Raw genomic sequence first — 27,681 nt, 5'->3', positions numbered from 1 at the left:
GGGCCTGAGCAATTTCATTTTAGAAGCACATCACGTGGTTCTAACGTACAGTCAGGTTCTTAGTTCATGGGCTAATCTATTTCACTTTGGTACTAAGGTGAAAAATGTGTATGAAACAGTGCTTGCCCAATTATTTTCCTTAATCTTCTGAGACAAGTGGTCACTTCATGGAACCATCACCACAATCCAGTTTTAGAACAGTTCTCAAAGAATTTCTGTATAATCACATCAAGATTTGGAGAACAATTATCACTGAATTCTAACCTCTCTACTAGCGTGAATCTCATATGAGGTGGCTGATGAATTTCATTAGTCTAGGTCTAAGTGCTTAGGCTCATCCATCCCTTTTAATTTTGTTCTGGTTCTGCCACTCACTAGCTATGTGAGCCTGAGAAATCATTTCCCCTCTTGAGTCTGTTTCCTCACCAGAAAAATGGAATGATAGGAATGTCCACTCCTCAGGGATGTTATGAGGAATGGAGATCAGAGACGTGGAGCCCAAATGCCTTTCACTCGGATCTTTCAAGGAAACAGAGGCGTGTGGGCAGAGCCTTCCCACCACCAGTCCACATGCTACCGAGAGACAAGTCTGGGTTTCAGTCAACTCAGCCTAAATTCCAGGCTGAGTTGGGAATGAAGTTTGGGAACTTTGGGAATGAAGTGGGAAGGAAATTTGGGAACAGATTTCCAAAGCCTTTCTACAGGGCACTGCATTTGCACATGAACCTCTTCTCAGTACATACTGACCTCTCCAGCCCTCAGATTCCTGGGAGAGCAGATGGTGTCATCGTCTAATGCTGCAGTTGCAACTTTGAGGGAAAGCAAGTCTCTCTATATTTGAACTACAGTTGTCCATAGCTCACAAGCAGGAACTTCACGGTCCTTTTTATAGAATGAATAAACCTACTTCATACAGAGCAAATTTTCTGATTCAGAGCAGGTTTGTGGGTTATCACAGGTAGGCATACCTGTCTCCTCCCTGAACATAGCTTTGCACTTAAAATGGCACATAGTAACCACTCAGTAAGCATGGGCAGCCAGTGTGGTTTATTTTATTTCCTTCCTGCTGGGCACAGGAAGCTCTCACAGGGCTAGAGTTCAAGCTGGCTTCCACAGAGGGTGGTCACGTGCACGTGGGCCTGAGGCCAGCCCCAGGTCAGGTCCTGATCCCCGGTCCTCAGATGCTTCCACTCAGGCTTGAAGCAGGAGTCTGATGGCAGCAGCTCCTGAGAGCCCTTGCCAATGCCCAGCTCCATCCAGAGCCAGCCCAGCCCAGGGAGGCGGCATGGGGCAAGCGACAGGTGGCTGACTCAGCAGCAGCCATGGGGCTGGAGTGCCTTCCTGATGCCAGTGGCCAGGGCTTGTGGCGTGGGGCTCTCTGCAGTGCAGCTTACAGGCAGGCCCTGGGCGGCCAGCGCGCGAGCCGTAGTGGGGCCGATGGCTGCAAACTATAAAGACAGAAGAGAAAACAGGGCTTCAGCACACTAGCAGGGGCTGGGGCAGCAGGCGGCTGGATGTGGGCAGGGGCCGTCAGCCAGCCCTTCGGTTGGACGTTACTGCTCATGTGATGCATTTATATAAATGACAACACTGCCTGATTCGAGCCCAGCTTCTGAGCGCGCAAAATACCTCTGCATCCACGCTCTCATCACCGTCTCTCTGCCACCCTGAGCGACAGCACACTGTTCCCAGGCTCAGGTGAGGGGCAGGGACATGAAGGCCCCAGGCTGGTGCTCACCATCGTGGCTGCATCGGTGCAGTCCTTCCTCAGAAGCTCTAGCTGCAGACAGTTCTGCTTCGAGTGGCGGGGGCCCTATCTGATCAAGGGGAGGAGGGTGTGGCAGGGGCAGTGACTGAATCCCCAGGAAAGCAGACTATCAAGGTCAGGGCTCTGTGGCCACAGGGTTGGGATTTAAATCCCAGCTCCACAGGACAATGACCTTGGCCCATGGCCCGTCCGCTCTGGCCTCCATCTCCTCATCCATAAAAAGAAAAGATAACAGGACTCTTCACTGGGCTGCTGTGGGGATTAAATGAGGTGACAGGTGTGAACCACTTGGCCTGGCCCAGAGATAAGCTCGATGACCATCATAGGCTGCTGCCTATGTTGTCGTGATCCTTCCAAATCAGCCAATCCGGGGCACTGGCCTCATCCACAGGACACCTCTCTCTGAACAAGCACCACAGGCTCGATGGTTCTGTGCAGAGCCTCCCCTGGGATGGGGCACTGCTTCTGTCCCAGCTCTGCCCCTGCTAGCTGTTATTAGTACAAGTCCCTTAGCCTCTCTGTTTCTCACCTATAAAAGGGGCACAGTCACCCTGGCCTCAGAGGGCTAGTGTGGTGGTTAAATGAGAGAAGGTCCTCATCCCCTACTCTCCTCTGCATTGAGACTGTGGACCCCGAAGCTGTTTGGGAGCAGGGGAGCATCCAACAGTGGCAGCCCCTGCCCAGCACTCCGCTTCATCCTCCTTCCCAGCAAGTGAGCAGCAGGCCAGGTGGTAGTGGAGTTAGCAAGCCACCTGTACCTCTGCATAACTCGGATGCTGCAGGCCTGAGGCTCCTTCCTCCAGCTGAGTCAGAACGAGGGGAGGGAGGCCACTGTCCTGCACAGGCCCCACTCCCACCCTGCCTACAGTACTGCCCTGCTAAGCACCCATTGCTTAGGAAACTCCCTGAGGAAAAAATAAAGTTGGACCCCTACCTCACACAACACACAAAAATCAATTCAAAACAGATCAAATACCTAAGTTCAGAGCTAAAACTATACAACTCCTAAAAGGAAACATAGGAATAAACCTTCAAAACACTGAATTAAAGCAACACTAAATTAACGGTTTCCTGGATACAACACCCAAAGCACAACTAACAAAAGAAAAAAACCAATAAATTGAACTTTATCAAAATTGAAAACCTTCTGTGCTTAAAAAAAATAAAAAAATAAAAAAATAAAAATAAAAAAAGTAAAAAGACAACTCACAGAATGGGAGAACATTTTTACAAATCATATGTCCGATAAAAAATTTGTATTCAGAGGCCAGGCGCAGTGGTTCACACCTGTAATACAAACACTTTGGCAGGCCAAGGCAGGCGGATCACCTGAGGTCCAGACCAGCCTGGCCAACATGGTGAAACACCATCTCTACTAAAAATACAAAAATTAGCCAGGCGTGGTGGCATGCACCTCTAATCCCAGCTACTCAGGAGGCTGAGGCAGGAGAATAGCTTGAACCCCGGAGGCGGAGGTTGCAGTGAGCTGAGACTGCGTCACTGCACTCCAGCCTGGGCAACAGAGAGAGACACTGTCTCGCAAAAAAAAAAAAAAAAAAAAAAAAATTGTATTCACAATAAGGAATTCTGGCAATTCAACAATAAAAAGACAAATAACCTGGGTTAAAAGTAGGCAAAGGATTTGAATAGATATTTCTTTAAAGAAGATATAAAAATGACCAACAAACACATAAAAAGAGGCTCAACATCATTAGTCATTAGGGAAATCTAAATTAAATACATGCTGAGTAACCGCTTCAGACCCACAAGGATCGCCATAATCAGAGACAGAAAAATAAGGACGTGAAGGATATGGAGAAATTGGAACCCTCATACATTGCTAGTGACAATGCTTTAAAATGGCACAACCACTTTGGAAAATAGCAGTAATTCGACCAAATGTTAAACAAAGTTACCTTAGATCTAGTAAATCTACTCCTGGATATACACCCAAGAGAAATGAAAACTTACGTCCACACAGAAAATTGTATTTGAATGTTCAGCATTATTTAATAGCCTGAAAGTGGAAAACAATCCAAACGTCCATCAACTAGTGAATGGGTAAATAAAACGGTCCTCAGCATGTACCATTATTTGGCAGTAAAAAGGGATGAAGTACTGGTACCTGCTACAACATGGATGAACCTTGAAAACACTATGCTAGTAAAAAGAGTCAGTTACAAAAGAACACATAGTGTATGATTCTATTAATACGAGACGTCCGGAATAGGTGAATCCGTGGAGATGAAAAGCAGTTGAGTGGTTGCCAAGAAGTGGGAGGAATGAGGGAATGAGGGGTGGCTGCAAATGGGTACCGGGTTTCTCTTTGGGGTGATGATATGTCCTGGAACTAGACAGTGGTGATGGATGCACAAATTTGTGACTATCATAAAAATCATGTTGAAGTTTACATATTGGGCTGGGCATGGTAGCTCACACCTGTAATCCCTATATTTTGGGAGGCCAAGGTGGGAAGATTGCTTGAGGCCAGGAGTTTGAGATCAGCCTGGGCAACATCGTGAGACCCCATCTCTAAAAAAAAAATTTAAAAAAAATTTTTAAGTTTACATATTAAAATCATAAAAAGTAAATTTTATGGTTTGTGAATTACATCTCAATAAAGCTATTTAAAAATTTGAAAAAAAGAAACTCCCTGGGACTGGGAAACAGCAAATGGCAAACATGACTGTAGTCCTAGAGCAGGGTTACCAACAGTTTGGTGAAACGGCAGCTTTTTCACAGGAGCCTTTCACTCCTCTGTGTCAGCGAAGGCTCACACGACGGTGCCCCACAGAGCAGTACAGTCTTCCCCAGGCTAGGAGAGGGGGCCCAGCATCAATGTTCTTTCTCCATCCCTGGCACAAACTGAACGTGAATGCACCAGCCTGGCTGTGGGGGCAGCAGCCACATTCACAGCCTGGCTCTGCCACTGTGGTTAGCGACCACTACGTGTGAAGATACCCACCTCACAGGCTGCAAGGGCATTTTCCTGTACACAGGAAATTCAGTTGCTGCCATTAGTGTGGTGGTGGTGATTATGAATCTGCTTACCTACTGCTTTGGAGTGACATCTCTGTGGCATTTATAGACAAGTGCACCGTCTTCCCAAGTCAATGGTAAGTAGCAAGTTCAGGTCAGAGATCGCCCCCTCACCCCCTTTGATCTTCTGTGGTGCACCTGCATGTTGTGCAGTGCTGTACAAACAGTGGGTCCTACAGGGACTCCTGGGGAGGGAGGCTACTAGCAAATCTGAGGCCGAGCTGAGACAGAAAAGCCTAACTACCAACTCACGGGCTAGGACTGTGTCCTCTGTGAACCTTGAAAGCACCTCACTATCCAGCGCCAAGTCCCAGCGACGAGAGACGACTCACACCCCACACACAGTGCCTTCGTGGCCCCCAAGCAGTCCAGGGTCACTGTGAGCAAGGCCAGCTCTGTCACTTTCTCCTCCTCAGCAATGGCAGATTTAATGGCAGTTAACTACTGGCAGGCAGGGTAATCAATCACTGTAGGAAGAGGCGAGGGGGCTACTGAGAGCTCTCAGAGCGTCTGGAGGGCTGTAGAAACGGGTGTGACAGATGCAGGATAGGCACACGCACTCAGCCCCCAGCTGCCATGGGTGTGGACAATACAGGCAGCAGTCTATTCAGAAAGGCCTGAGTTCTTGGTTCACATGCTGAGTATCCATTTGTGCTTTTAAACATGCTTGCTTTGAAAGAAGATAGAGTATAAATCTTGTGTTCTTCCTCTAGGCAAACACTAAGAAGCCTGGGGAAAACTGTGTTAGGCTTATACCACCAGGCATCTCACAGCATTGTGTGACTCGGGGGTGGGTGGGTGGGGCAGGGGGGACTCCTACAGGTCCAGGATAGAGGCAGCATGACACACAGGGACAAGAACCAGAGCAGGACCAGCACCGTTTTACCCTTCCTGACCTGCAATATGAAGTAAGCGCTCACTGTGGACCAGCTGCCATGCTAAGCACTTTATGGGTCCTATCTCTTTAATCTTTCTTTTTCTTTCCTTCTTTTTTTTTTTTTGGGCGGCGGGGGCAAGAGGGGGCAGAGATAGAGTTTCACTCTCGTTGCCCAGGCTGGAGTGCAGTGGCGCGATCTCGGCTCACTGCAACTTCAGTCTCCGGGGTTCAAGCAATTCTCCTGTCTCAGCCTCCCAAATAGCTGGGATTACAGGCGCCGCCACCACGCCCGGCTAATTTCTGTATTTTTAGTAGAGATGGGGTTTTCATCATATTGGTCAGGCTGGTCTGGAACTCCTGACCTCAGGTGACCGCCTGCCTCGGCCTCCCAAAGTGCTGGGATTCCAGGTGGGAGCCACCGCGCCTGGCCTCTCTAATCTTTCTAACCACAAGATTCAGATATTGTTTTTCTTCCTCAGTGGCCTGTGTGAGTCCTGGGCCTTTCAGTGACTTAACACACGACTTTGGCAAGTTGTTTAACCTCTCTGGGCCTCAGTGTCCTCACCTGTAATGAGGACCACTGACCTCTTTTTCTGGATACCCACCACTGGACTGGTGTGGGAATTACATCAGTTACTGCCCAGAAGTCCATCAACTGCTCAGCAGCTCCTGAGACCATGGCAAGGCATCACCATGACTGACAATGTGGAATCGGTCTTCCCAGGTTCAAACTGCAGCTCTTCCTTCTCAGCGGCGTGACCTACAGACAGGCCATCTGACGTCTCTGAAAACTGGGAAAGCAGTGCGTGCTCCCCACATGAGATGCACCTGTGAGAAGGCAGGAGAAGCCTTTTGCTCTTCCTGACTGCAGTGAGTGGCAGTTTCTGCCCTTGGGTTCTGGGTCACATCCTGCACCCTCTCCTCAGTCCCTCTGGAGCCAGTTCAAGGGTATTTCTATTACAGACACAAGAGTTGTGGTTATTTGTAGACTCATAATAAATACAGTCCCTAGTAAGTGTGAATGTAAACCCTTTAAAAGACATGAAAACGGTGACTGCTTTTAGAATAGATAATAATGGCAAACATAAGATGGGGGAAAGGAAGGAAAGGATGCTAACACCTGTACCAAGCCCTCAGCTAATTAAGGACTTTACTCAAATTCCCTCATGTAATTCTGAGACTCATCCTAAGCAGGGAAGACCATACATATGTCTATGAAAGCCACAGAGAGACAATTATTCCCATGCTGCAGGTGAGGAAATGGGCTGGGAGAAGGTGAGCAGTCTGTGCAACAGCCCAGCAGGAGGTAGAGCTGCCCTTCCAATTCTAAGGCACCTGCTAGGCCAGGGGTGTCTCATTTGACACTGGAGCCCTAGGATAATCCGTAAAGATTAAAAAAACAAACAAACAAAAACAAAAACCAAAAAAACTAATCTGAAAAAGACCAAAAGCCCATTGAATAACTTACCTTAATTTGATCGATATTGTCACCAGATAACTCCTGAATATGCTTGAGACTGTATGTGAGGCCAGAGGGACTGAAAAATGTGATGCTGGCTGGAACCCCCTGTGGGGAAGAGAAAACAAGATCAGTCCTTGCCATGAGACTGAGGAGAGACAACATTCCTCCAGCTTCGTCGGCATCGAACCCTCAAGCCAGAGGCCGCCCAGGCAGTTTTAGCACAGGCGTGGTTCCTGGTTGATGCTGGCATCTCTGCTCCAGTGAGCAGGATTCTGGTAGGGAACTGTTGGAAAGAGCAGGCTGCCATCAGAAAGGTGGTGCTGCTCCTTGGTCGCTCTGCTGGCCCCCAGGTCTGTGTCTGCCTGGCCAGAGGACATGGGCATCATGGAGCTCATATGCCCAGCAGCCTAGACAATGCCTCTAGCTCCTGTGGTCATATGGCACTGATCACACGAGGCAGTGGTGTGAGGCAGTGCTGGCTCCATCAATGCTCCCTCCCTCGGGAAGCAGAGCAGGCAGATGAGCCTGCCTGGCCTTTCTGCGTTTGGTTTGTTCTATCAGGCCCTCCCAATACCGGGCAAGACATTCAGAAGCCTGCCCGGGGAGAGGAAAGGGAGGTGTTTTACTGCATATAAGTGCTGAAGACATCAAGGAACTCAACCAAGAGCTATCCATTCTCCTGCCTGAGTCCTCCAACAGTCCCCGTGGACTCCCAAATTCAATCCAGACTCCTTGGTGGCCACTGTCAGCTCTTCCCACTATGGGCCCAGCCTCCCTTTTCAGCCTCTGCCCCTCCAGCTCCACCAGCGCTCCCATATGATGAAAAACAATGATAACATCAAGGCCACTATTTACCTCAGGCTTGCATGTATCTTCGATGCTGTACAAAAAGCTTTTTGTAAATTATCTTCTTTAACCCCTATAAAAACTTACCACTTCCTCAAAGTCACCACATTAACCTCTCCAATCAGGGAGGTTTCATAGACCACCTACCACAAGCACCTCTTATTGAAATCACTGATTTCAAACCAGCTTGCAATAGACATTTCATGAAATAACCACAAAATTGTTTCCATTCCTAATTCTAGAATCCCAGACCAACTATGTGACAGGAAAAGGCATGCAGGTGACAGCTGGAGACAGTGAAAGCACATGTAGAACCAGTATTTGTGAGCTTATGCCCCTCACCCTGTGCTTCCCCACCTGGGCACCCACCCTGCCAGAGCTCTCCCCCGAAACGCCACGTACCTGCTGGGAATAGTAGCTGTTCAGGTTCCCTTGGATTCCTGGGTGTGGAATTGTCTGATACACAGTTACGCTTTCCATGGCAATCCCTGGGCACAGTCAAAAGCAGGAAACACTTTACCACACTGGGCACACAATGGGGCCTCCGCCACCTCACAAAATAGCACCACCCTCCTGGAACCAGCTGCCTGGAAGCTGAGAGGCCAGACTCAGCAGAGAGGCCTTGAACAGCCCTCTGCAGCCTGCTGAATGCTGTGGAGTAGTCCTGTGGAAGAGGGGGCTGAGACGGCAGAAAAAGAACAAAGGCCCAGAAACCAAAGCCTTCATTTGTATCCAGGATGCCTTTTGTTCCCAGGCTTATGTAGGTTTGTCCACACAAGGCCGTCCCTAGTCACTCCATGGATCTCAGGCAGACAGGTTGCATGACACCACCAAGTCGGGGAAGGGCAGCTCTTGGGAGAGGCCTGGAGTCCAGATTCCCGGCTGTACTCCAGCTGTGCCTCTGCATGGTCATGCGCCCCCTCTCTGGGCCTCAGTGTGTCCACTTGGACATGAACTGATTAAGCGGTGGACTTTCCCACATTCCTCCCTGTGCCATTCAGTGACTCTGAACATTCCCAGGGGTTTTCAGGGCTGGTTATGAGGCACCAGGCACTGAAGGGACTTGTGCAATTTCAATCAGATATTGACTTATGAGGGGCAGCCAGATGGTAGGTGAAAGGTAGTGAAAACTCGGGCTTCTGAAAACAAAATGTAAAACTCTCTCAGAAGAAATTATGATAATTTCAGCATAAAACAGCAACCTATCGCCATTTCATATCCCCGAAAACTAAAGAAATAAACTGAAGTATCAAAACTCTGATTTATATATTATTTCTTTAAGGGTAACTGAGACCATGCTTTCTCTTATTTTATATTGGTACTTTCCTGTTCCCGAAAAGCTAATGATTTTGCTGATCTTATTACCTGGTAGCTTTAGAAGACAGATGATATGGGTAGAAGGGATACGATCTGGCCAGGTACGGTGGCTCAGGCCTGTAATCCCAGCACTTTGGAAGGCCGAGGCGGACGGATCACGAAGTCAGGAGATCGAGACCATCCTGGCCAACACGGTGAAACCCCGTCTCTACTAAAAATACAAAAAATTAGCCAGGCGCGGTGGCGGGTGCCTGTAGTCCCAGCTACTTGGGAGGCTGAGGCAGGAGAATGGCGTGAACCCAGGAGGCGGAGCTTGCAGTGAGCCGAGATCGCGCCACTGCACTCCAGCCTGGGCAACAGGGCAAGACTCCGTCTCAAAAAAAAAAAAAAAAAAAAAAAAAGGGATACAATCTAGCTCCAGCTCCATTTTAATATGGGGGGAAAGTTACAAGGTCTAAGGTCATCCTGGGTTACACTGCTCATGTGGACCGTTAGAGCTTCAAAACCCTGGGAGAGACAGTAACAGTCATAGTTCCATGAAGAGCTTGCCTTTGGAGAACAAGGCGTCAGGCTACATGATCTCTGAACACCTCTGTGAGGTGGGTACTATGGTTATGCACAGATAACCATATTTCACAGTAAGGATAATGATGCACAGAGAAATTACATCACTTACCTTCATTTACATAGCTAATAAACAGCAAGAGGGAGAATTCAAATCTGTTTTTATCTCATCCTAAAGCTGATACTCCAAACCACTGATACACCTTGCTCCCAGACCAACTACGTGACGGCAAAAGGTGCGCAGGTGACAGCCAAGACGTCTGAGTCAAGGATGGTGGCATGCTTCAGAGGCAAGAACTGGTTTCTAGATGCTGACAGTCTGGGGAGCCACAGCAGGTGGAGCTGGAGGGGCAGGTGGGGCTTGTGTGGCTTGGCTGGAGGGTGCTGTGTGCTATTACAAGATCGGCTACATTTGTAGACTTTCTTCTACATGTGGAACCAATTCTGTGGTTTGTGACCTCAGTTATCTGCCCAGGGGCCACCTCCACACCTCGATCTCCTGTCCTCTTGGTGAAGGACTGGAGACACACTGTGTGTTCCTACCTTGAGCCAAACAAGCTGAGAAGAGCGGATCCAAAGAAAGGGAAGTGCAGACTGCATGTCCACACTTCCCATGAGGATGGTCCCTGTGTCTCTTGGCCTGGCTTATCCAACCCAGCCCGGCTCCCTTGTGTGCTCTCTGCAGGGCCACCCACCACTTCTATCACTGCAAAGGCTACCGGTGGATCCCAAAGTGGTGAGGGATGCGGTCAGAGCATTCTACTCGCCTTTGTCCTTGAGCGCTTTCGGCAGGATTTCTCTTTTGAGGTTTCCACAGGGAAATAGAAGAGGCAGTGCTGAGGACTCCCCTGTGAATAAATAACCAGGCTTTGTGAAAACTCAGGGCCAGTGCCTGTGCACAGGGGAATGGGGAGGGGAAGCTTTGGGGAGGGGAAGCAGCCCCAGGCTCCAGGCCTGGCTGTGCTTCTAGGACTCAGTTTCAGCATCTGTAACAGGAAGAGCACCTGCTACCTTGCTGAACTTGAAGGGCTGTTTGTTATATGGAGATCCTAAGAGGTAATGTGTGCTGAGGTGCTCAGAAAATGAACATCCACGCAAACAAGTTAGCCACATTTTTTTAACTCCCTCTGATCCTGAAGTGACTCCCTAGCCTGCACTCACTATTTAGAAGGCAGGCTTTGCACCTTAACTAAGTCAGGAAGGTAAAGATCAGGCCCGGTGCTGGCTGGCACTGGGGCAAACATTTTCTACCTTTAAAGAGGCTCTGGATGAGCCAGGGCTCATGCTCAGGAGGCAGCAGGTAACCGGCAGCCAGGAGTGGCTCTGCAGTCACCCCCAACAAAGACAAGCTGACTGCCCACTCGGCTTCTAGCCACACCAACAGCCACTAGGCCAAGTGCCAAAAGGCAAATGCACAGGCCTCAGAGAGAGAAGCCTGCTAAGAACAGCCTGCCTCTCCTTTCACCACTACCTCTGCTCCCAGCATCTCCACTCTGGGAAGACTTAGAGCATTTGCAGCCCTTAACTCTTTGCAGAATAGTGAGGACAACATAGGATTTGAACGCCAATTTGCAACAATACTGTTCAAAAAAACTGATGAGTTGTCAAATGCCAGAATCTTCCCCAAATGTGAAAACAATGCATTTTAGTAGAACGAGCCATTTCTCCCCACATCCGTCCGTAAAATATAAGAAATTCTAATGGGCGTTGTTCATACACATTGCATATTTTCTCACATCCTATGATCTCTCTGATCACATCTTCTCTGGTGACTGCGATGAGAGGAAGGAGCAAAACAACCTCTTTCCATCCAGTACCATCTCCAGCAAGCAGCAGCCAAGTAACAGGAATAACTGCAGGCCACTTAATTTCAAGTTATAAAGGCTACATAGTGGTGAATGTTTTTTTTATTTAAACTGCTCTGTAAATATCAGTACCAACTTGGGAGATTGTTAAATATAGTTAGTGGATGCCTGCTGATTTCTCCCTTCCCATGTGAGGAAATGTTTTCATGCTCTGTACAGTCATCCCTAGAGACATATTTTCAAAGCCATGTTCAGGTGCAATTTTCTTCCCTGTGTCTGTGTGTCTACGTGTGTGTTGGAGAGTGCTGGGTGGAAGATGTTAGGGGCCAAAGCTCTTCCTGGGGATCCAGTAAGAAAACTACAGTCTAGTTTTTCAGCAAGCCCAGCCCTACAGGCGTGCAAGGGACCTTGGAAAGATACAGGAATCTCCCCTTGGCAGCACCTCTTGTGAGGGTCCAGTGGAGTCCTGGGCTGCTCATTCTTATCTCTGACTCACAAGGCTGGGCTGAAGGGGTACGGGGCTCCCTGAGGGCGGCCGCTTGTCTCTATCTCTCCACCACCTGTGCCTTGCAGGGAGCTTGGCTCTGCAGGCACACGGGGCCCACAAATGTCCAACCGGCTCAGCTGACTTCACTGAAAAGGCACCACCCTGTCAGCAGAAAGGAGAAAAACTTGAAAATGTCCTGGCTGAGTCCTCCTTTGCTGGTGAGGGGAGATCTGCTACAACTACATTTCCTGAAAACTAACCCACTTCAAAAAGCCAAAGACAAAGGAGTCATGCCCTTTTGGAATATGCTTAATGCCTGTGGATTTATCTTCAGCCCCAACAGGCCAATGGGATGGTTAAGGCTGACACAAAAATAGTGAATCGTGGAGCTCAGAGGCTCTGCTCTCCGTTCATTTAACAGGAAGGAGGCCTGGAATTCTGGGCCGTCAGGGCTGATGATGAGTAACAACCCTGAAAATCCTAACAGAGTATCATTATCACGCAGCTCAGGAGGGGGCTTGATAAAGTCACTGCAGGTAATTAAGAAAATGATTATACAAGCAGGAGGCAGACAAATGCCTAGGTAGATAGGGAAGGGTCCCCGGTAAGACCTCACTTTCAAGCCTAAAATAGCCTGAAGGCTGAAAGACCAGATTGCTGGTCCCGGATGAAACCAGTGACCCAGGGGCAGAACGTCTGCCCGTTTGTCTGCCCTTTCCCAGTTGATTATTTCTGAATAATGCTTTTTAACCAATCAAATGTTGCCTTTTCCAATACTACCTATGGCTTGCCTGGGCATCCTTGTGTGCGCACTGGGGGAAAGGGGCAGCACCACCAGGAATTCGCACCTTACGGAGGGCAGGAGCCTGGCCTCATCAGCTCATGTGTGGTACCCCTGGTATTCAATAATGAGGAAGAAACCTGCTTGGAGAATCCCTCTCTTTGTTGAGAGGCTTTCTTTCTTTTTTTTTTTTTTGAGATGAAGTCTCACTCTTTCACCCAGGCTGGAGTGCAGTGGCGCGATCTCGGCTCACTGCAACCTCTGCCTCCTGGGCTCGTGCAATTCTCCTGCCTCAGCCTCCTGCGTAGCTGGGATTACAGACGTGGCCACCAAGCCCAGGTAATTTTTGTATTTTTAGTAGAGATGGGGTTTTGCCATGTTGGCCAGAACTCCTGACCTGGTCTCAAACTCCTGACCTCAGGTGATCCACCTGCCTCGGCCTCCCAAAGTGCTGGGATTACAGGCGTGAGTCACTGCGCCCGGCCGAGAGCTTTCCTTTCACTTAATAAATTCTGCCCTTCTCACCCTTCAATATGTCCACATGCCTAATTTTTCCTGATCATGAGACAAGAACCCAGATTTAGCTGAATTAAGGAGCAAAAAGTCCTGCATCAATTAGACTGACTTTTTAAAATGTCATCTTACTGAAGGACATGCACACATCTGTGAAACAGTAACAACTTCCAGGTTTACAACGACTTCCCCCTCTTGGGCACTGCCATGAGAATCAGTTCAAGCAGACAGTGGGCGCCTGAGCACAGACAGTAAGGATGAGGAGGCTGATCGGAGGAATGGAAGGAATGCCCAGCGGGTCTGCCAGGCTGCAGAAACTTTCCCAGTCCAGGAGGACATTTCAAATAAACTGTAGTGCAATCTTTCTGCCCACACGGTTTCTCTCTTTTCTAAAGTTATACTGTATTCTACCTTTTACCATTTAGCGTGTAATTACTTTCCCTTAGAGGAGATATCTGGAAAAGAAGGAGAATCTATCAGAACAATAAGTTATCAGATTAAATGGATTAATAGCTTTAAGCACTTACAATAGTGCCTGCCATAAAGTAGTAAGTGTTAACTAAAATAAACAGGCATAGCTATGAATTGGCCTGTTTACTACGAGCATTGGAGGTAGATTTTTAGCTTTTAAAATCAGGCTTCAAAGTTTACTGAGAAAGAAAAATCTTTAATGCCTTGGTAAAGCCAAGGTGAAGGTCCTTATTAGCAGTCAACATGGATTTTTATTTGGATATTCTAATTGCAAATGGAAGATTTATTAGGACCCATAGATATGCTGGTAATAAATTGGAGGAAATAGCAGAAGCTTTGCAAAGAATGCAGACCAGTATTCTCCCAGATAAGGTCAGAATATGTTAATGTCTACCCAACCAAGCCTTGAGTCAGTTAATTGAAACACCAATGTGATCACTCAAAAGTGACATTGATCTCTTCTGCCTTGTGTTTGCAAAGCAGGAACACCAGCCTGACGGTTCTGGGTCTTCTAATGAACAATGACTCAGAGGTTCACTTCTGTCTCCTTCCAGAACAAACTGTGGGTACAGCTCAATCTCTTCACTGAAAACAGGCAGGAGCCACCTATTCTATCAAAGAGCTAATTGTTAGCCCACCCACAGAAATAATTATTATTCTTTTCAGATCTTAATCCCACAAGCAATGTCAAGATCTACCATTTACATTTATTTCTACATTTTTTTTTTTTTTTTTTTTTTGAGACGGAGTCTAGCTCTGTTGCCCAGGCTGGAGTGCAGTAGCCGGATCTCAGCTCACTGCAAGCCCCAAAGAAGGGCTTTGATACCATTTAATGCTGTGACGGTGACTGTCTAGAAACAACATTAGAAACAAAAAGCCTGGAGTCAGACAGGACCCATCTGCATCCTGTACCAGGAGCCCCTGGAGTGAACCCTTCACACCGATGTGTGGCTCCATGACCTGAGAAGCGATCCCATGGTACTGGGGCCATGTGGCACGGGGCCCAACCAGTGCTCTCTGATGTGGAAAGCTGGAACAACTGTCTGTGGCTTTCCTGCAGCTATTTCAACACCTGGCTGCATAAGAGAGTCACTGCTTCTCTAGGCTGCTGTTAAAGAGAATGACCGCCAGCAATCCACAGTCTGGAACATTCCACAGAAAGCAACACGTTGGCCATCAGGCCTTTTCCTTTCAGCTGCTTGGCCTCAGATGCTCTTTGAATTGGCCTCCAGAGGGCTTCTCCACACTGGTGCATGGAGAGGCCTCTCCCGGGAACATCATGTGGCACAAGTGGCCAGAGAAGGACAGGGCCAACCGTCTTTACTAGCAGCAAATGGTGAACACTTTCTACCATGGATTACAGTCTCTTGAACTGTATGTTTTTAGCTTGAAAATGTCTCACAGTGCTGGCTCATGAAATGTTCTAGAGAAAGCCTAGCAGTATCTCTTTATGTATAGCCCGGGTAGGGAGGGTAGGTCTGAGATGGCACGAACTCCCAGCAGTGCAGACTGAGGCATCTGTGTGAGTCCCTGTGTGCTCCTAGAGATGAGCGGAGGCAGGGGGTCCTAGCATCCCCTTTCCCTTGGGGCTCAGGCTGGCCTCACCCTCAGGGGCTTTCCTCACCGCCTTGCCACCAAGGATGTGGCTAAACCACAGATATTACTCCAATGATTCATCAGCACAAGGGCAATCAAACCCACAAACTAGTGGGATGAGCTCCTAGAACCCACTTTCTTCACTTCAGAAGATTCCTTTGACTTCTTCACTGATGGAAGAGAATTGAGCATATTTTGGACTAAGTACCTTTTAGAAGCACACAGAGCGAAGGAAACAGGAAGAGCTTTGGAGTCAGCCAGTCCTAGGTTTGAGCCCCAGCCTAGCACTATTAGCTCTGTTCCTCTGGACAAGTTTTCCCTCTCTGAGCTCAGTTTCTTCATGAGCAAAAGCAGGTCTAGTAATCATTCCCATGTCACAGCTCAGTACCACAATACGTCAGACAATTAGAGGCATGCACAAAATGCCAATGTATGTCGGACTCGTAACGGGCCCTCGGACTCCCTTATAGTATTTCTGTTATGCCCCCAGAGCCTCCAGGACCCCTGCGGAAGCTGCCTGCCAGCAAGCCCTGTAGCACGCGGAGCTGTGGGAAGACGGCTCCCTTCAAGGCAAGACCTGCCACAGAGCCCCAGGCCCTGCTCTTAGATTGCGAAGCCTCTGTAGGTTTTAAAAAATGCCCTTTTGGCTGGGCGCAGTGGCTCACGCCTGTCATCCCAGCACTTTGGGAGGCCAAGGCGGGCAGATCACAAGGTCAGGAGATCGAGACCATCCTGGCTGACACGGTGAAACCCCGTCTCTACTAAAGATATAAAAAAATTAGCCGGGCGTGGTGGCGGGCGCCTGTAGTCCCAGCTACTCGGGAGGCTGAGGCAGGAGAATGGCATGAACCAGGGAGGCGGAGCTTGTGGTGAGCCAAGATCGTGCCACTGCACTCCAGCCTGGGTGACAGAGCGAAACTCCGTCTCACAAAAAAAAAAAAAAAAAAAAAAAAAAAAAAAAAAAAAAAAAAAAAAAAAAGCTTTTTTTACTTAAGGGATAAATTTCAGAGACATTCCTAAAATGTCCCAGGAACAAGAGAACTGGGTCCTAATCCAGTGACTGCCTTTTGGGCCCATTCCTGGCTGCAGCTTGGGATGCCCTCCCACTAAGAGGGAGCAGGCAGTGCTGTGTTCCTGTCTTGGCCCAGGGAGGACCAATCCAGCCTGAGTCTGACCCGCAGAGGCTAACGTAAGGCCCGGTGCCTCCAGGCTCCGGTCGACTCTCAGAGGCTACTCAGGGCTCCCCAGCTTGCCACCCACTGCCCCTGCCATGCCGTACTCTCCAGGAAACCCCTCTCCTTCCACGTCTCTGCTCAGTGGCTCCCTCCGAGTGGGAAGGCTTGGCCATGGCGACTGCCTAAGGGAGGGCCTACCCTTCTCAGTGGAGAGGAGGCCATGCCTTTTGTACAGACTTTCCTGAAGACCTCTGCCTTCTTTTGGAAACCCTGCCATGTTAGTTTGATACAAGAGGAAATATTTTGTTTTCCTCTGTTCCTGACACAGAGCTTCTAAAACCCGAGGACTTCCTGATAAGAGGTGAGAGGAGCATCTTTTGTCATTCATAATAAACCTCTTTTAACCATACTGGAGTTTATGCTAATGAGGTGACTGTGGTGACCCCTAAAAACTTCAGGATGGGGGCTGAAGGCCAGAGGGAACCATGTGATCAAAGGGTTAGAGATGGGGTTAGTCACCAGGGGTCAATGATTTAAACAATGGTACCTACATAATGGAATCTCCACCCTCAACTATGAGTTTGGAGAGCTTCTGGGTTGGTGAACACATCTATGTGCCAGGAGGGGGTGCATCCCAACTCCATCGGGGCAGAAGCTCCTGTGTGCTCAGGACCCTTCCAGACCTCTTCACCTGGCTGTTTATCTGTGTCCTTACTATCTCCTTTCTAAAAATCAGTACACATAAGTGTTTCCCTGAGTTCTGTGAGCCATTCTAGCAAATTACTGAACCTGAGTAGGGAGTCGTGGGAACTCCTGACTTGTAGCCAACTTGGACAGAGGTCCCTCAGCATCCAATACTTGTATCTAAAGTGGGGGACAGTTTGCTAAGACTGAGCCCTGAAACTGTGGGGTCTGGGTTAATTCTGGGCAATGTCAAAATTAAGTTGTAGGACACCGGCCGGGCACGGTGGCTCAAGCCTGTAATCCCAGCACTTTGGGAGGCCGAGACGGGCGGATCACGAGGTCGGGAGATCGAGACCATCCTGGCTAACACGGTGAAACCCCGTCTCTACTAAAAAAATACAAAAAACTAGCCGGGCGAGGTGGCGGGCGCCTGTAGTCCCAGCTACTCGGGAGGCTGAGGCAGGAGAATGGCGTGAACCCGGGAGGCGGAGCTTGCAGTGAGCTGAGATCCGGCCACTGCACTCCAGCCTGGGCGACAGAGCGAGACTCCGTCTCAAAAAAAAAAAAAAAAAAAAAAAAGAAAGTTGTAGGACACCCAGCTCGTATCTGTAGCACTGGTCATTGGTATGAGAAAAAACCCCACCTATTTGGTATCCTGAGTGTTTTATAGGTAGAAACAGATATCTTAATAGCAGGCCCACCATACAAAAACTGTTCATACCTCTTCTGGTCACTTACTCTATCCTGCCTTATAATGGTTACTGATGTCTATGTTCCCCACCCTATCCCCACCTCCAGCCCCACCTAGGCTGGGAGCTTCCAGAAGACAGGAATGGAGTCAAACTCCTCTTCAGTCCCTATGCCCTGCAAAGGGCCTGGCACACAGGTGCTCCTGGGTAAACATCTGCCAAACCATATTGAACTGACTTGTTCTCCTGTGATGTGGGAAGGAATATGGGGGGTGGGGCAAGGGAGGTGTCAGTCAATGTGTCAATGCCTGAAAGCCCTGTCTGAGCCGATGAATGCACATCCAGTGAACTAAGGAGGGCACAGGCTCAGGATTGCCAAGTGGCTGAAACACTAAGACTAGAGCTTATTCATCTGAGTGGCCAGAAAAGGCCTGTAGCTCCTCTAAACTGGAGGCTCCTTAAGCCTCTGCCCACCAGAGTCAAGCACACTTAAGTCTTCACCCCTGCAGGAGCCCCAGTCACTCTAAATCAGAGTGGATGGAGGTGCTCGGCCAGCATCTCCTTGAGGGCAGGTCGGCATGGAACAGGTGCCAGTCAGGCCTCTGAATGTGACGGGCCATGGGATGAGCAGTGGCCTTGCTGTGCTGAGTGTGAATTCCAGCTTGCCACTTCATAGCTTGTGACCTTGGACAAGATCTGTGCCTTGGTCCCCCAAAAGTCTCTATAGCAGCACAGTCAGAAAGAAATTTGGTCGAGGATGGGAACGTTCTGTGTGGTCCAATTTGGTGCCATTGGCCACAGTGACAACTAAGCTTGTGAAATGTACCCAGTGTGACTGAAGAACTAAATTTTCAACTGTATTTAATTTCAATTAATTGACATTTACATTTAAATAGCCATTTGTGGCTAGTGGCTCCCATACTGGACAGTACAGCTTGCAGTGGAGATGATTCTGACTCCATGGGGTGATGGTGAAGATTAAATGACATCATGCAGGCCACGTGTCTACGTACCTGAGACACGCTGGGCACTCAATAAATGCTAGTCTTCAATGTTAACATAGAGCATACAGTGACACAAGAAAGGTGCAATGAAGTTATTTTTAAAATAAATTGGAAAAGAGGAAAAAGAAGAATTGGAGAACTTGGGAAGCATCCACTGAGCCCGGCAGCATCTCTGCTGTTCCCTGACTGCTCACTCCGCCCCCACCCCAGACAACTCTGTCAGGGGCCTAATTGAGCTCCAGGGATCCTCAGACCACAGTGTAGAAAAAGATGCAGGACTTTCTCTAGAACAAGCTCCCAGTAACACATAGAAAAATATAAGCTAGAGAACCTTCGGGCAACAGCAATGACTTATGCATAAGACTTATAAGTAATGCCTTATAAGACATTAGTGTACAAGTTTGCACGTCAAGAAAGGCCAACATCACCTTTAGGATTTTTTTTTTAATAACACAAATACTTTGTTTTGCTGGAAACAGCACCATCTATCACTGTTTCAGAAGCCATAAAAAGACCTATTTAAGGTGTACTCTCTCCCGGCACCACTCATCCTGATATCACCACCCCAGGGCCAACCTTAGAGCAAACTCTCGGCTGTCAGCAGTTCATCTGACCCTGGCCTCGCAGCTCAGCAGACACTCAAGGAGTTTTAGAAAGGTGTCAGAAAACTCCAGCCTGGGGTCAAAGCCAAGCACACTGTGTGTGTATTTCCTCTGGCTGCTCTCATGCTTCTCTTGCAGGGATTAGTAGTTCTGACAGACCATTTGCCTGCAAAGCCTAAAATATCCTTAACCAATGAAGTCTGCCAGCTCATGATCTCTAGGAAAGCTGGGATTTCCTCCTCTTCAGCCATCTAAGACAAGATGATTCTACTTCGTCCTCTCATGGGGGTGTGTGATCTTACACCTACAGCAGGGAGGAGTCAAATGACAAGGGGGTAAGAGCTTGTGGTTGTACTGGACATGCAGGGAAGAGAGGGGAAGAGAGATGCACCTTAGAGGTGGGGCTGCGCTACAAGCAGATGTTCAGCCTTCCCATCTCTCTTGCTCCGAGAATTTTTGCCTATCTTCTGAAGCCTAAAACTCCATAATTACTTTAAGACTAAGTCCCCATTTAAATGCAAACACCCCTAGAACAAGTGCCATTTGAAGTCCAAGTCCAAAGGCAGCCCAATGATGAGTCAGCTCTTTACCTGGGAGCAAGCTGGGGGAGGGAGTTCAGAGATGGAAGTAGCTCCTGAGAAGGGAAAGGACAGTCCTCTGGAAGGGGAGAGCACCCACTCACACCTCCTGCCTCTGCTCTCTTGGGAATCCCTCAGGTGACCTCTCCTCTGGTTTTATCTCCCAGATGTTTTATTTTGTGTTATGTTCTAGTCAAGTTCTTTGGTATGGAGGTAGAAGGAAGTGGGCTAAACCTCACACAAGTATAGACATACACAAATACAAATAGGCTATGGTCCCAGAGTGGGTTACACGCTGCTCACCGATCAATCTCACCACCAAGTATGCACTGAGAAAATATTCTTTTCCCTAGGTAGTGGCTGTGAGGACAACAAAAAATAAATGGGCTTCATTTGGAGTGATCTTTTTCTACTTACTGGAACAAATATATTCTGCAAGCTTTTCTGCATTTCCACAGGTTTCTCCTTCTGTATCCAGGCCAATTTTACTCACTGAAAAACAACCAAGAAATGTATTTCTTAACATGGTTATTGAAGTCCTTTTGTTCCAGCGTTATTTTTTAACGTGCAAATACACAGGTATGCAGTTTACAAATCACATAGAGGATGTCTTTTCTTGAAAGCCACTGAGGGAAGATCGCAAGTGTCTGTTCAGATGAGAAAGCATCAGGTCCTGGTACCTGCATCCCAGTTGTGTAGGTTAGGTAAGGGAAAGGACAGCCCTAACTACCTCCCCTGAGCCGCACATAACTCATCTACAAGAGGGGGAAACACCAACCATATGGAACTGTTTTAAGGACTGTGTCAGATAATAAGAGCAAACTGCTTGCCATCTAGGAGGAGCTCAACAAAGGCTGTTTTCTCTTCAGTCAGGAAGGAGATGATGGGCATTTGGTACTTTTTGCAGGAATCGGCATTACAGAGCCTTCGTTTTGTTGGGAGGATGTGGCCAGACCACATCCAGAAAGGCGTCATGGCTTGATACGGCCAAACTAAAATGGAAGGAGGGGGAGGAAAGGTTTCATAATAATCTGCTAACAGGGACCCACAGCACTACAAACACAAGTCGTTGAAGATGAGGGGCTATACCAGCACTTCTGTGAGACCCTATTCATGAACCAAGCAAGAAGCTAACAGACGCAGGCTCCCCCTGCCCTTTTCCAGACAGCAAACACTTGGCCACTCCACAAAGCGTGCTGATGAAGGGAGGCCCCAGGGGCTGGCTCAGTCAACACTGTTACCTGCTCACAGGAATGCCAAATGCCTCTGAGGAAGGAAGTGCTGTGGGCTTTCCACTTAGGAGTCACACAGAGGCTGGTTAGTAACAAATGGTACCTTTAATAAAAACACCAGCAGCTTTTAACTTATGGATCATTAAAAACATGCTGAATCAAAGAAAAATAAAGCCATAAACTCAGTTCAGGAACTAAGCCCTTGCTTATGCTACAGTGGCAACCCAGGCTGGACCTCCTCTCTGAGTTAAGAGCTAAATGCATTAAAAACAAAAGCAAACAAAAAAATCTGTAAAAACCCCACAGGAACTGAACTGAGACATAAGAACTTAGCAGTGACACTGGTAATCAATATTGACATAAATATGCATTTTTCCCAAGTAATGAAACAATAATAACCATAACCAGAACATTAACTCTCATACATAGCTTTGCTAATCACTAAGTAAGCACTTGCTCATTTGATCCTTACACCACAACCCTGTGAGCAAAACAATTACTACTGTAGTTGAGAGAGAAGGAAGCTATTAAGCAGTGGCCAGCTCTATTTGTGAGGGCAGACACTGGGGCAACCTGGTCCACCCCACAGTCCACAGAAGGCTCTCAAGAAATGTTTGGGGAATGCATATTTGGTTTAAGGTCTCAGTCCCTGCATGTGGCAAGACTGACTCTGCTTCAAGTCAGTACAACATTTCAATCAACACTCTGGCTGGGCAAGCCCATCTTAAGGGCTCTGCCCAAGTAAAAGCTGACAGTGAAACTTCAAATTGTTTCCAATTGTGTTAAATAAACCTGAGAGTATTTTTGACATTTGAGAGATTAAGACACTGACTGCCACAGTTAAAGGGACTATAAGAATGTACTACCAAGTTTGGCTAATTTTTGTTACTTTTGGTAGAGAAGAGATCTCACCATGTTGCCCAGGCTGGTACAAAGAGTCTTTCCAAGTTGTTAATTGCTAAACTATCTTCTGTGACATCACTGGTCTGGGTTTACAAGGTCAAGCAACAGTGGCTACTAAATGGCGCCCAGGTCCAACCTTGCAATCAGAAGGGAAAGTTGGGGCACCTGACCTTTGGGCAGCCAAATGGAAGGCTTTCCTATGATCTGGCTGGCTGAGTTGCAAGGTATCAACCCACAAGCCAGACATCTTTGCTTCTTCAATACAAATTAAAATGTTATTAAAATATGCACATATTATCGAACCAAATAGTGTTCTCAGATTTTATGTAGATCAAGTACAATAAGTCCTCACTTAATGTCAACTATACATCCTTGGAAATTGCCACTGTAAGTGAAACAACACACAGCAGGTCCTTGAATAACATCATTTCATTCAACATGTTTTCATTACAACATTGGTGAGGAAAAAAATTTGTTTCATTATACCTCATTTCACTTGAAGTGGCAGTTTCCAAGAATCTATCAACAATGTTAAGTGAGGACTTACTGTATAACGTTACTAGCATGTACTTTTGAAAAAAATTTACTTTTAAATAAATAGAGACAGGGTTTCACTATGTTGCCCAGGCGGATCTTGAACTCCTAAGTTCAAGTGATCTGCCCGCCTCAGCCTCCCAAAGTGTTAGGATTACAGGTGTGAGCCACCACACCCAGCCAGCATGTACTATTTGCCATCTATTATTAATCATTAATTCGTGTAAAATTAGGTCAGGTTGCAACATTTATAAAAAAATACTGGCATCTTCTCTCACTGGATTTCCACAGCAAAACTCCTTGCTATTCACTGGAACCTTGTTTTCATTTCAAGAAAATGTCTACTTTATCTTCTCTTTGCTTCAAATGTCCAACTTCCTTAACCTGATTCCCAGGCTCTAGGGAGCCAGGGGTGGCTCTTGACCAGAGGGCTTATGGGCAGTGTAAAGTGGCTCCTAATGATCCCTGTGATCCATGCCCCTGTGTCATCCCTCCACTTGAGTGTGGGCTGGACTTACTTGATTCAAGCAAAAAGAAATGCAGAAGAGATGGATGCCACTTCCAAGATTAGGTTATAAAAAGACTGTGGCTTCAGTGGTAGGTGCTCTCTTTCGCTCTCTCGGATTGCCTTGTGACAGGGGAAGCCAGCTGCCATGTCTTAGGTAGCCCTCTCGAGACGCCCATGTGAATGAGCTGGGAAGCAGATCTTCTGAGGCCCACTTACAGCTATGTGAGTGATTTTGGAAGCAGACCCTCCCCTCCCAAGTCAAGCCTCAAGTTGTCTGTAGCCCTGATCACCAGCTTGACTACGGCCTGGTTACAGAGAACCCCACTAAATCATGCCCAGATTCTGGCCCACAGAAACATTGAGATGATAAATGCTTGTTTCTAGCTAGTAAGTTTTGGGGGTAATTTGGGGGTAATTTGTTACACAGCAAAGATGACTAATACATTGGGCCTGGTCTCCTCCCAGCTATTGGTGCTCAACTTCTGATAACTCTCCAGGTTCCTGCTGAGATTCTAGTTGAACAGAAACCTCAGAGTTCAAGCAATGCCTCCTCCCTGTACCCTACTCAAAAGAGCTCCTTTGTACATTATTATGTCTGAAAAGGTGAGCTAAAATAGAATGTTCAAAGTTGGGTGATTGACTTTCATGTTAAGGAAAAATGTGGTTTCCTTTCAAAGACATTTTTAAAAGTTACAAAATTTCTAATTTCCTCTCTCCTTTGATAATATGTTCCCTGCAATTAGAACATGTCCTTTTCCTTCACAAGTGAATAAACAGAGACCAGACTGAGTCCAGTGAGTGCCTGAGACCAAGGCCCTGCTGTTTGTGTTGCACTTGATATGGTCCTCTCTCAGCCACTCTAAGTCTCAAGACATAGATGCTCATCATTGTATCTCATAGTCTTTTTTCTTGTTTTCTTCTCATATGACAGGACAGTGACAGCAAAATGCATAGTGATGCTACTGAAATCAAACTGAAGGGCATGTGATGCTCAAAATGTTTGCTTATCCGTGAATGTGTGAAAGTTTGGAAAGTGTACAAATATACTGTATATTTGACAGTTGAGTTTTTGGTAACAAATATAGAGAATGAGAGAAACTGTCTATTTTCTTTCCTCTCCTCATTCAGGAAAAAATGATAAAAGAAAGTAACAAGCAAATTCTTAACTTATTTTTGGGGGGAGATGTGCGGGAGGGAAGACGGTTTCCTTGGCAACCAAGCCACTGATTCCCTTTCCCTGGCTGATCTGCTGAGCTTATAGTAAAAGTCATGCTGCTCAGAAGATCTAGGAATAATCTTTTAATTAGCTTAGCAACTCCCAAATGGTTTCTTCCCCAACTTCATTTTGTTCTCTGGAAAATGTGCTTTTAACTGTTAAACAATTTTCACTCATTTACACACTTCTCTAATATTTTCAAATTCACTGGACAAATTGAACTTTCTGAAACAAAGTTACAGGCTAATTTATGACAATTGCTAAGCATTGTTTTAAGTATATAAAATGTTTAATGTTAATTTTTAATGATTACTATTTACATTTTATGCTTTAAAAAGAATAAACTCAAGACTGGAAAAATGCACAAAATATTAAGAAAAGTATAAAAACCAATGATAATATCACTATCTGGAGATTTAGGCTTTTAAAAAAGTTATAGTAAAAATATAACATAAAATTTGCCATTTTAACCACTTAAGTGCATAATTCAGTGGCATTATGTACATTCACAATGGAATTAGTCAGCCAATGGGTACAAACATTTTTTTTTTTTTTCCAAGACGGAGTCTGGCTCTGTTGCCCAGGCTGGAGTGCAGTGGCGTGATCTCAGCTCACCACAAGCTCCGCCTCCCGGGTTCACGCCATTGTCCTGCCTCAGCCTAACAAGTAGCTGGGACTACAGGCATCCGCCACCATGCCCGGCTAATTTTTTTGAATTTTTTTTTAGTAGAGACAGGGTTTCACCGTGTTAGCCAGGATGGTCTCGATCTCCTGACCTCATGATCTGCCCGCCTCGGCCTCCCAAAGTGGGTACAAACATTTTAATAAAGCTTTTGCATACATACTGACCAAGTGGTTCTCAAAAGATGTAAACCAATTTTTAATGCCATTTGGAAATGAATATATTTGTTTCATTGCATTCTTATCAATATAATTATCAATTAAATATATTTAATTAATTTTTGCAAATTTAATAAGCAAAAAATAATATTTTTAAACTGAGTTAAAGTGTTTTTTAAAACTGAAAAGGCTAAGCCATTTTTTGTTGTTTTATTTTTACCTTGACTCCTTACCTAGAGAAGCAGTAGCATTTCCAACCACATACACTGACTTGGCATTCCATTTTTCTTTCAGAGACCTTTCCCAGACTGTAAAACATGAAATTATATGTGAATTGTTAATACCTAAGTGGCCATTTGGACTATTGCCCAAGGCTGCTTGTTGACCCTTAGAAACTGTGAGCAAAGCAAACTATTAGTAACCAAATGTGAAGAAGAGCACCTCAAACTAAAATTTCATTTTCACTTTGTTCATGTTTTATAGGCAATTTTTAAAAAATTGCTTTCATAAATGTTTTAGTATTCCTTGCTTGAAATATTAGCTTATTTCCACAGTTGGTACTAGAAGAATTTTAATGGGAACCAGGAAATCAACATAACTTGAATAATTAAATTTGCATAGTGAAATTAAACACATTTAAATCTAGACCTTTAAAGAAAAAGACACTGGTCATTTAAAAAAAGCAACTTAAATGTCTTACAAAGAAATCCAATTGGTTTATTTGGGACATAAATCTGAAAGCAGTCAGCAAACTGTAATCTCAGAGGAGACGGTTCATTTATCCATCACACCAAAGTAAAAATAATAAATTTCAGATCAATTAACAAACACAATTTGATACAGAATATTATCATTTTATGATCAAACAAAATCTTTAAATATAGATTAAAGAAATACAAAGCGAAAATGGATTGTATAAATATATCATACAGCTACTGGGCATTCATTACATTTTTAGAAAACAGAGAAATAATAGTTCTTCCTTTCTAAACTCTGGTCATGAGCATAACCTTCCCTTAAATTCAAGAGCATTATTCCTCTACCCTTTACATCAAGGGAAATTCCCTTTGAAATAGTAACCAAAGATTGAGTTCCACTTTGCTTCCTACCCCACAAATATCAATAGTACTTATTCAAAACTTATCCACAGCATGTAAACAAACCACTTTCCAAGCCTCAGAGCAGAACAACTGGAGTGAGCACTGGGTGAAGTCGGAAAGCCTGCCATGGAGCCAGCTCTGTCCCTTCACGTGTGTGTCTTGGGTGTCAGTTAACGCACCTTGTCTGTTTCTTCATCAAGGTGACTGGGATTAATTATACTCCTACTGCTTATTCCATATGGTTGTTATGAGAATCAAAATAAGAAAATATATGGGAAAATGCATTTTAAACTTCATTATAAAGCACCAGAAAGAGTTATAGTGACCTTTCTAGGGTTTTCCTCTTTTTCATTATCTTCATCCTCAAAACATATACAAAAGGGAAAAATACAACTGCAAGAAAAAGTACCAGAGCACCACTGGGAAAGAGTACGCATGCTTCCCCATCTGCAGTATAATCTAGAGTATAACAGGACGATCTCGGCTCACACAGCCTCTGCCTTTTGAGTTCAAGTGGTTCTTGTGCCTCAGCCTCCTGAGTAGCTGGGACTACAGGCATGTGCCGCCACACCCAGCTAATTTTTGTATTTTTTGGAAGAGATGGGGTTTTGCCATGTTGACCAGGCTGGTCTGGGACTCCTGACCTCAAGTGATCTGCTCACCTTGGCCTCCCAAAGTGCTGGGATTACAGGATGAGCCACTGCGCCCGGCTGGCTCTGAGTTTCTTAGGTTCTCAGACTTTCTTTTCAACAGCAGGTGAACGTGTGTATGAAACCACCAAGAAGGTGGGAGGTTTAGGCTACAACGAAGCCTAGTTAAATGTGGAGACAGAATAACCAGAACTCACCACCGTCACTTACTCCATACCATCACTTACTCCATGCCCACTCTGCTCCAGATAATGTCCTGGATGCTTCCCTTCGGGACTCAGACTCTGCAGCTTGAATCCTGCACTTGTGCTTTACGCATTGTGGGGGCCTGGAAAATCCCATACCCTTTGTTCTTCAGGCTCCTCATCTGACAAGTGAAAATACTAAGCATATCTATCTCACAGGAAGAAGTATTCAGGACAGCGTCTCGCACAGAGTGA

At 46.3% G+C, this 27,681-nt stretch overlaps 1 protein-coding gene across 9 annotated transcripts in view; it reads right to left on the bottom strand.

The window, feature by feature from the left end:
* Positions 1 to 27,681, bottom strand: part of LOC105470380 (uroporphyrinogen III synthase) — a 49,297-nt gene that overhangs the window by 8,908 nt on the left and 12,708 nt on the right. For 5 of the 9 annotated variants that reach the window (XM_011722309.3, XM_071068946.1, XM_011722318.3 and 2 more), the window contains exons 5-9: positions 25,725 to 25,799; positions 20,676 to 20,750; positions 10,641 to 10,721; positions 8,395 to 8,480; positions 7,153 to 7,251 (exon numbers count right to left, since the gene is read on the bottom strand). In XM_011722309.3, coding sequence (XP_011720611.1) covers positions 7,153 to 7,251; positions 8,395 to 8,480; positions 10,641 to 10,721; positions 20,676 to 20,750; positions 25,725 to 25,799 — 416 coding nt within the window. Of the gene's footprint in view, positions 1 to 1,030; positions 1,449 to 1,738; positions 1,814 to 4,207; positions 4,301 to 5,897; positions 5,904 to 6,285; positions 6,513 to 7,152; positions 7,252 to 8,394; positions 8,481 to 10,640; positions 10,722 to 20,675; positions 20,751 to 25,724; positions 25,800 to 27,681 lie in introns of those variants that run through there. The other 4 variants (XM_024789629.2, XM_071068947.1, XM_011722356.2 and 1 more) reach the window with 4 other exon arrangements.

This window comes from Macaca nemestrina, chromosome 9 (genome assembly GCF_043159975.1).
Source record: "Macaca nemestrina isolate mMacNem1 chromosome 9, mMacNem.hap1, whole genome shotgun sequence".
Taxonomy (NCBI): domain Eukaryota; kingdom Metazoa; phylum Chordata; class Mammalia; order Primates; family Cercopithecidae; genus Macaca; species Macaca nemestrina.
Note: the sequence above shows the minus strand (reverse complement) of the source record. Positions and strands in the feature narration are given on the sequence as shown.